Raw genomic sequence first — 9,724 nt, forward strand, 5'->3', positions numbered from 1 at the left:
GGGAAAGTTTCCCAGAGTTAACTGGTTAACAATTGTTCTTGGAATGAAACATATTGTTAGTTTTTATATAATCAGTAGTATGTCTAAAGGTACATGTGTCTTATTAACTCTGTTTTCTCCTAGAACTCCAGGAAGAAATCACAGCCAGTGTGGAACCGAACGTCCAACACTATCTGTGATTTGGGGGGCGTGTCATAACTATAAAGGGAAGGGTAACAGCTGTCCTGTGTACAGTACTATAAAATCCCTCCTGGCCAGAGACTCCAAAATCCTTTTCCCTGTAAAGGGTTAAGAAGCTCAGGTAACCTGCCTGGCATCTGACCTAAAGGACCAATAAGGGGACAAGATACTTTCAAATCTTGGGGGGGGAAGGCTTTTGTTTGTGTTCTTTGTTTGGGAGTGTGTTCGCTCTCGGGACGGAGAGGGACCAGACATCAATCCAGGTTCTCCACATCTTTCTAAACAAGTCTCTCCTATTTCAAACTTGTAAGTAAATAGCCAGGCAAGGCGTGCTAGTTTTCCTTTGTTTTCTCAACTTGTAAATGTACCTTTTACTAGAGTGTTTATCTTTGTTTGCTGTACTTTGAACCTAAGACTAGAGGGGAGTCCTCTGAGCTCTTTAAGTTTGATTACCCTGTAAGGTTAATTTCCATCCTGATTTTACAGAGATGATTTTTACCTTTTTCTTTAATTAAAAGCCTTCTTTTTAAGAACCTGATTGATTTTTCCTTGTTTTAAGATCCAAGGGGTTTGGATCTTGATTCACCAGGAGTTGGTGAGAGGAAGGAGGGGAATGGTTAATTTCTCCTTGTTTTAGATCCAAGGGGGGTTGGAACTGTATTCACCAGGAGTTGGTGGGAGGAAGGAGGGGAATGGTTAATTTCTCCTTGTTTTAAGATTCAAGGGGTTTGGATCTGTATTCACCAGGGAATTGGTGAAGGTCTCTCAAGGCTACCCAGGGAAGGAAATTAGCCTTGGGATGGTGGCAGCGGACCAGAGCTAAGCTGGTAGTTAAGCTTAGAAGTTTTCATGCAGGCCCCTACATTTGTACCCTAAAGTTCAAAGTGGGAATACAGCCTTGACAGCTCCTTTGTGACCACTCTGGTCCACCTCTCAACTCCGATGCACTAGTCAGGGCAGGAAAATCCCTGGGAACTTTTGAATTTCATTTCCTGTTTGGTCACCATCAGCACAGGTGACCATCAGCACAGTCCACCATCACAGGAGATCATGCAGTCCCGGATTCGCAGACGAGCTCCAGCATGGTCCGAACGGGAGGTACTGGATCTCATCGCATGTTGGGGAGACGAATCTGTTATGGCAGAACTACGTTCCAAAAAAAGGAACGTAAATACATACGCTAAAGTCTCCAGGGCCATGATGGAAAGAGGCTACTGCAGGGACACAGAGTAGTGTTCTACAAAAATCAAAGCGCTCAGGCAAGCGTACCAAAAAGCCAGGGAGGCGAACTGGCGCTCTGGGTCACAGCCCCATACATTCCGCTTCTACCATGAGCTGCATGCAATTATGGGGGGTGACGCCACCACTACCTCACCACTGTCCGTGGACACCTGCAAGGGGGGAGTTGCACGGAGCGAGGAGGAAGAGTCATTGGAGGATGAAGAGGAGGAGGAGGAGGACAGTGCACAGGCAGCAAGTGGGGAAATCTCTTTTCCCCCCTAGCCAGGAACTGTTCTTAACGCTGGAGCCAATAGCCTCCCCCCACTCCCAAGGCGGGCTCCCAGACCATGACCCTGGAGAAGGTACTTCTGGTGAGTGAGAGCCTGATCGGAGCCACGCGGTTGGGGGTGGGGGAAACCCAGCCGCGCTGGGCTGTTCGCGTTTAGTTTAAAGGGCTCATCCCTGCTCAGAGCCTCATCGGAGCCATGCGGTGGGTGCGGGGTGTGGGCTGTGGGTGTGTTCTGTGAAGCAATCATCCCAGAGAGCCCACAGGCCCCTCTTTTATATGGCAAACCCACCAGGCATTGCTTGCTATGGGAAAGGGGGCCCAGCAGTTTGAAAGCATTGAAATGAACGTAGAAGAAGCAGAACCCTGCGTGCCCCTAAGCTGCCTGCAAGCTGAATTCTGTTGCCCGCCGGTGCATGATGGCTGACTCATACCAAACTGGCAGGCACTTCAGTGTAAGAGGCAAACTGCTAACTTGTACAGAAAGAACATGTGCTGTGTACTATGAATTGCCTGTTTCACTGAGGAGTGCCCCCTTTGTTCTCTGAAATGTAGCTTTTAAAACACTACCCTCCCTTTTTCTCCTCCCGCAGGTGCAAATGTTTCAACACGGCCCCTATCTACTCCATCCCAGAGGCTGGTCCAGATGAGAAGGTGGAAAAAACGAACTCGGGTGGACATGTTCGCTGAGCTCATGCAGTCCTCCCGCACTGATAGGGCCCAGCTGAATGCATGGAGGCAAACAATTGTGGGGTCCCGTAAAGCATTACAGGAACACGAAGAGAGGAGGGACGCGTGCGATGAGAGCAGGCAGGACACTATGGTCAAGCTCATGGGGGAGCAAACTGGCATGCTCCACTGTATGGTGGATCTAATGCGGGAAAGGCAGCAAGACCACAGACTGCCGCTGCAGCCCCTGTATAACCGCCCTCCCTCCTCCCCAAGTTCCATAGCCTCCTCACCCAGACGCCCAAGAACACGAGGGGGAGGCTATGGGGACCCACACACTCAACCCCAGAGGATCGCCCAAGCAGCAGAAAGCTGGCATATGCGAACTTTTGATTTGGTTTCTGGACTTGTCCTTCCCTCCGCCTCCACCCCCCAACCCAACCCCCCCGCCCCCCCCAGTCTATCTTATGATTTCTCTCAATGTGTTGTGCAACAAATAATAAAGAATGGTTTTTAAACAATTTTGACTTTATTTCCTTTCATGTATATAGGGAGCGAGTAACTTCAAGAGAAACAAACACAACTGTCACACCGTACCCTGGCCAGTCATGAAACTGGCTTTCAAAGCTTCTCTGATGTGCAGCGCACCCTACTGCACTCCTCTAATCACCCTGTTGTCTGGCTGTGCGAAATTGGCCGCCAAGCGAGTTGCCTCAACCTCCCACCCCGCCATAAACGTCTCCCCCTTACTCTCACAGATATTGTGGAGCACACAACAAGCAGCAATTACAATTGGAATATTGGTTGTGCTGAGATCTAACCGAGTCAGTAAACTGCGCCAGCGCGCTTTCAAACGTCCAAAAGCACATTCAACCACTATTCTGCATTTGCTCAGCCTATAGTTGAACTGCTCCTTACTACTGTCCAGGATGTCTGTGTACGGCTTCATGAGCCATGGCATTAAGGGGTAAGCTGGGTCCCCAAGGATAACTATAGGCATTTCAGAGTAGCAGCTGTGTTAGTCTGTATCCGCAAAAAGAACAGGAGTACTTGTGGCAGGTTAGAGACTAACAAATTTATTTGAGCATAAGCTTTCATGGGCTACAGCCTACTTCATCGGATGCATGTAGTGGAAAATTACAAGGTGCCACAAGTACTCCGGTTCTTTTTATAGGCATTTCAACATCCCCAACAGTAATTTTCTGTTCTGGGAAGTAAGTCCTTTCCTGCAGCTGTTCAAACAGACCAGAGTTCCTGAAGATGCGAGCGTCATGCACCTTTCCCGGCTATCCCACGTTGATGTCGGCGAAACATCCCTTGTGATCCAACAGTGCTTGCAGCACCATGGAAAAGTACCCCTTGTGGTTTACGTACTGGCCGCCCCGGTGTGCTGGGGCCAAGATAGGGATATGCGTTCTGTCTATCGCCCCGCCGCAGTTAGGGAACCCCAGCGCATTAAAGCCATCCACAATGGACCGCACCTTTCCCAGAGTCCCTACCCTTGATAACAGCACCTCAGTGATTGCGTTGGCTACCTGGATCACAGCAGGCCCTACAGTAGATTTGCCCACTCCAAACTGATTCCCGACTGACCCATAGCTGTCGGGTGTTGCAAGCTTCCACAGGGCTATGGCCACTCGCTTCTCAACTGTGAGGGCTGCTTTCATTTTGGTGTCTTTGTGCTTCAGGGCAGGGGACAGCAAGTCACAAAGTTACATGAAAGTGGCCCTACGAAAGTTTCGCAGCCACTGGGAATCATCCCAGACCTGCCACACTATGCGGTCCCACCAGTCTGTGCTTGTTTCCCGGGCTCAGAATCGGCGTTCCACGGCATGAACCTGCCCCATTAACACCATGATCTCCCAGTTGCCACATGCCGTGCTTCTAGGAACGTCTGTGTCCATGTCCTCATCAGTATAGTCATCGCGCTGTCGTCGCTTCCTTGCCCGGTTTTGCAGGTACTGCACATACTGCTGGATAACGCGCGAGGCATTTACAATGGTCAAAACTGCAGCGGGCTCCATGCTTGCCGCGCTATGGCCCCTGCACGGCTAATCCTGGAAAAAGGGCGTGAAACGTAGGAGAGCTGTTCGGTTCAAGATGGGCGATAAAAGACGGGAAATGGTTGTCTTCTGTAGCTTTCACGGAGGCGGGAAGCTCGCTAGAGCTGCAAGAGCGGGAGAGCAGAGTTTGCAACGGAAGCTGTGCGGCTCAGTTCACAATGGCCGAAAAACAGCGGGGAATTGTTGCCTTCTGTAACTTCCACGGGAACCCAGGACAGACAACATAAGAACATAAGACCATACCGGGTCAGACCAAAAGTCCATCTAGCCCAGTGTCCTGTCTACCAACAGTGGCCAATGCCAGGTGCCCCACAGGGAATGAACCCAACAGGCAATGATCAAGTGATCTCTCTCCTGCCATCCATCTCCACCCTCTGACAAACAGAGGCTAGGGACACCATTCCTTACCCAGCCTGGCTAATAGCCATTAACGAACTTAACCTCCATGAATTTATCCAGTTCTCTTTTAAACGCTGTTATAGTCCTAGCCTTCACAACCTCCTCAGGCAAGGAGTTCCACAGGTTAAATGGGTGTTGTGTGAAGAAGAACTTCCTTTTATTTATTTTAAACCTGCTGCCCATTAATTTCATTTGGTGGCCCCTAGTTCTTGTATTATGGGAACAAGTAAATAACTTTTCCTTATTCACTTTCTCTACATCACTCATGATTTTATAGACCTCTATCATATCCCCCCTTAGTCTCCTCTTTTCCAACATGGAGAAATTAGCTAGCGATGCAAGAGCGGGAGAGCAGAGTTTGCGGCGGAAGCTGTGCTGTTCGGTTCACGGTAGCCGAGAAAAGGTGGGAAATGGTTAGATAAAAGAGTAGAGTGAATCCACCTCGCAGGTCCTCCCGTCTTTCTTAGTACCAGGAGACAGGCGGTGCACCGTCTGCTGGCAGTATGGCGTCTGCCGTAGCTTTCACGGAGGGAAGAGCGAGTGACGACACACACCCAGAAACACCCGCGAGAATGTTTTTGCCCATCAAGCACCGGGAGCTTAACCCAGAATTCCAATGGGCGGAGGGGACTGCGGGAACGGTGGGATAGCTTCCCACACTGCACCGCTCCGCCATTCGATGCTAGCCTCGGTGCTGTGGACGCAGTCCGCCGAATTCACGCGCTTTAGTGGGGGGACACAACCCCGAATGTATCAAATCGCTTCCGAAAATTCGAATCGAATAAGTTGGAATTAATTTCGCCCTGTAGACGAACCCTTAGACAAATCCGATCTGTCATTCCTGGTTTTCTGTTTTCTCTGACCCTTTGTAAGCACCAGGTAGGGGCAGAGAGAGGCCTGTGGTCAGAGAGGGCTGAGAACCAGGCAGCTCAGGTCATGGGGTCAGAGGGACGGGACCCGCCCCCACCCCGGTCGCTAAAGCCCAGCCTTGGTGCCCAGGAGAGAGCGCCCCCTGCTGAGCCCCCCGCTCCGCGCAGCCCCGCGCCCCCTGGGGCCAGCCCTCCCAGCAGCGCTAGCCAGTCTGGAGCTCTGAGCCCGGGGCAGGACCTGGGGCCCGAACCCCGGCCGTGAAGCCGCGCGAGCCCAGAGATAACGAGGTGTCTTTTGGTCCCTTCTTTACGGCCAGACGCGTCCCAGTTCCACTCGCCCGAGAGAGGCCAATGGCTGCAGCCGGCGCGCCGGAGCCGGCGGAGGAAGCCAGCTGTAGACAGGAAATGCGTCAGCCGGGCGTCGCCACGTGTGCGACTCAGGGTCGGAGGACCTGGAAGTGCCAGGACCAGGTTGGGACGCGGGACGCCCCCTGTCTGCGCTGAGCGGGGCTGCGAAAAGCATCAAGAAACACCCCCCCGGGCGAATGGGGGTGAGTAACGCCTCCCCTACCGGCGGTGACACTTCCTCACGTCTAGCTCCGGCCCAGGCGCTGGTTCAGGAAGCTGTGGCAGGATGTAACCCCTGCAGAGCAGCTCACTCGCACGGCAGCAGGCGACCTGACCCGGGGAACAGAGACGGGGGCAGGGGGAGGATGGGGACGGGGCCCCGAGAGCTGGGGGAGGAGGGTTGGAGCCCGGCAGCTTTGAAGGGGAGTCGCCCCATTGCCAGAGCCGGGGTGAGAACCCAGGAGTCCTGGCTCCCAGGCCCCCCTGCTCTGAGTGCTGTGGGACCGGGGCGTGGGGTGCTGACACTGGCCTGACTCGACTTCCCCAAACCGTCCGTCCGGGGGTGGCGACAGGCCTGGTGCAGCTGGGCCCAGAGACCCAGGGCTGGGACCTCGGCCGCAGGCCCAAGGGAGAGCGCAGGGGGGGTGTCACCCCAGCTCGGCCCCCAGATCCCTTCAGCCCCCAGACTCCCCGGCCCGGCCCGGCCCAACCCGGCTTCGCTCCTGTCCTGCCCCTCGGCTCGGAAACCTCCCACCCTGCCCCGCACTCCTCCGCTGGGGGCTACTTCCTTCCTCCTCTTCTGCCTCCATTTCCCCTCCCTGCGTCCCCTCCCGCATTTCCCTTCCCTCTCCATCCCCTCCCCCCACCCTTCCATTCCCGTGACCCCACATCTCTCAGTGCCCCCCCTGTCTGATACCCCATAGGTGCCGGCTGAGCCCCCGCCACTGCTGAGGTTCTGGGTGGGGGCCAAGGGCTAAAACTCAGCGATTCTAGGTAACCAGAGGACGTCGTCATCGTCGTCCCCCCACCCGGCCCCAGGGGGCGCTGGGTTGCAGGGAGTGGGGCAGGAGGCTCGGTAGGGGGCACCCTCCCCTGGCAGTCAGTGTGATCTGTGACCATGACAGCCCCCTTCTGCCCCAGTGACCCCCACTTCCCCACCACAGCTCACTAGGACTCCTGGGTTCTCTCCCTGGCTCTGCGTGGGGAGTGAGGTCCAGTGGTTAGAGCAGGGGGGGCCGGGAGCCAGGACTCCTGGGTTCTCTCTCAGCGGGGGGGGCTGCGGATCAGGCTGGAGGGGCACCAGCAGAGCTGGCGGGGGTGGGGGGGTGGAAACACTGTTGCTCTGACTGTTCTCGCCTGCCCCTGGGTTGGGTTGTGGCTGAAGGGGCCGATCCGGGATCAAGCAGTGGCTCTGCTCCCCCCAACAACACGCGTCCTGCTGGAGCTGGGGTCACCGGTCCCTCGGCTGGGCTGGGGGGGCAGCATGGGGGCGGGGCTGTGCTGGCAGCCGGAGGCCTTTTGGGAACAGAGGTACCTGGGCCAGGAAGACCCCCTCCCCCTTGTCCTCTAACCACCTGCCTATCCATCCCCCCCCTTTCCTCCCTCCCCTGTTCCCCCCCACACACTTTCCCTTCTATTCACCCCCCTCCCCCAGGCTGGGATCTCCTTCCCTCATCATCGCTGGGAGCCATGACTGCCCCGGGCTCCTGGGTCCCCTTCCGGACGCTCCTCAAGGTGACCGTCTGCCTGCTGGCCATCATGACCTTCTCCTTCCTCATCCACGTAAGCAGCCGGTTCCCCTCCGCATGGCAGAGGCTCCCCTCCCCAAATACAATGAAGGGGTCCCCAGCCATGCCTCCCGCCACAACACCCCCAACAGAGTGGGGCATGTGGACCGTGAACTCCATCGGGCGCCTGGGGAACCAGATGGGGGAATACGCCACCCTCTACGCCCTGGCCAAGATGAACGGGCGCCAGGCCTACATCCTCCCAGAGATGCACCGGCAGCTGGCGCCGCTCTTCCGCATCACCCTGCCCGTGGTCTCCAGCGACGTGGTCCGGAGCGTCCCGTGGAGGAACTACGAGCTCCACGACTGGATGTCGGAGGAGTACAGGCACATCGAGGGGAAATACGTCCGGCTGACGGGCTACCCCTGCTCCTGGACCTTCTACCACCACCTCCGGCAGGAGATCCTCCAGGAATTCTCCTTCCACGACCACATCAAGGAGGAGGCCAACCGGTACCTGGCCGGGCTGCGTGGGCAACGCCGGAAAGTGACCTACGTGGGCGTCCACGTCCGGAGGGGGGATTACATCCAGGAGATGGCCACGCACTGGAAGGGGGTGGTGGCAGACAAGGCCTACCTGGAGAAGGCCATGGGCTACTTCCGGGACAAGTACCAGGAGCCGGTCTTTGTGGTGACCAGCAACGGGATGGAGTGGTGCCGGGAGAACATCAACGCCTCGCGGGGGGACGTGTATTTCTCGGGGGACGGGAAGGAGTCGTCGCCGGGGAGGGACTTTGCTCTCTTGGCCCATTGCAACCACACGATCATGACCATCGGGACCTTCGGCATCTGGGCCGGTTACCTGGCTGGGGGGGAGACCATCTACTTGGCCAACTACACCCTCCCCGACTCCCCCTTCCTCAAGATCTTCAAGCCTGCAGCTGCCTTCCTGCCCCAGTGGATCGGGATCAACGCCGATCTCTCCCCGCTGCGGGGTGGTGCGACTGGCTAAAGGAGCTCAGCTGGTGGCCACAGGCTGCCAACGGGATCCACCCGCCAGGACTTGGCGAGGAGCCGGGGGGGGGGGGGGGGGGGGGGGGGGAGGAGAATAGAATCAGGCCACTAATTTGCATCTTCTGTAGAAGAGACTGAGAATTAGCTAAAAGGCAATATTTCTGTTTAACCTATCAGGAGAGGNGGGGGGGGGGGGGGGGGAGGGAGCTGATGGGGGGCGGCTGCCGTATTCCTGTGGCTCTTTGGCAATGTACAATGGTAAATTCTGGCTCCTTCTCAGGCTTAGGTTGGCCACCCCTGGTCTGGACTGTGGGTTAGAGCCGGGGGCTGGGAGCCAGGACTCCGGGGTTCTCTCCCTGCTCTGGGAGGGGAGTGGGGTCTAGTGGTTAGAGCAGGGAGGCTGGGAGCCAGGACTCCTGGGTTCTCTCCCCCTCTGGGAGGGGAGTGGGGTCTAGTGGTTAGAGCAGGGGGGGGCTGGGAGCCAGGACTCCTGAGTTCTCTCCCCGCTCTGGGAGGGGAGTGGGGTCTAGTGGTTAGGCCGGGGGCTGGGCGCCAGGACTCCTGGGTTCTCTCCCCGCTCTGGGAGGGGAGCGGGGAAGAAGCACGAGGCCTGGGTGTGTGCCAAGCCTGTAAGACGCAGGTGGGTTGGCAAACCACGATCATTATGACAGACAATAAAATTCGAGCTTTATAACTACCCTATTCCAGCCCTAGGGGCCGATTCTTCCGCCCAAGGTTTCTGCCCCCTCCCCAGGGCGCTCAGTGTTGTGGCATCAGGCCACAGCCCTTCCTGGGGGTGGGGGGGCAGTGATTTACACCCCGCCCACACACTCTCACCCACTAGACACCACTCCTTTCCCAGAGCTGGGGAGAGAACCCAGGAGTCCTGAGTTCTAGTGGCTTGAGGTCTGGGAGGGGAGTGGGGTGTAGCAGTTAGACCAGGGGGCT

General features: G+C 56.4%; 1 protein-coding gene across 1 annotated transcript; it reads left to right on the forward strand.

Annotated features, from left to right (window-relative positions):
* Positions 1-6,031: 6,031 nt before the first annotated feature.
* On the forward strand, positions 6,032-8,839 carry LOC117888432 (galactoside 2-alpha-L-fucosyltransferase 2-like). Its single transcript, XM_034791795.1, has 2 exons — positions 6,032-6,238; positions 7,690-8,839. Exon 2 carries the CDS (start codon positions 7,725-7,727, stop codon positions 8,772-8,774), a length of 1,050 nt encoding a protein of 349 aa, XP_034647686.1. The 5' UTR covers positions 6,032-6,238; positions 7,690-7,724; the 3' UTR covers positions 8,775-8,839.
* Positions 8,840-9,724: the final 885 nt, after the last annotated feature.

This window comes from Trachemys scripta, chromosome 16 (genome assembly GCF_013100865.1).
Source record: "Trachemys scripta elegans isolate TJP31775 chromosome 16, CAS_Tse_1.0, whole genome shotgun sequence".
NCBI lineage: Eukaryota > Metazoa > Chordata > Testudines > Emydidae > Trachemys > Trachemys scripta.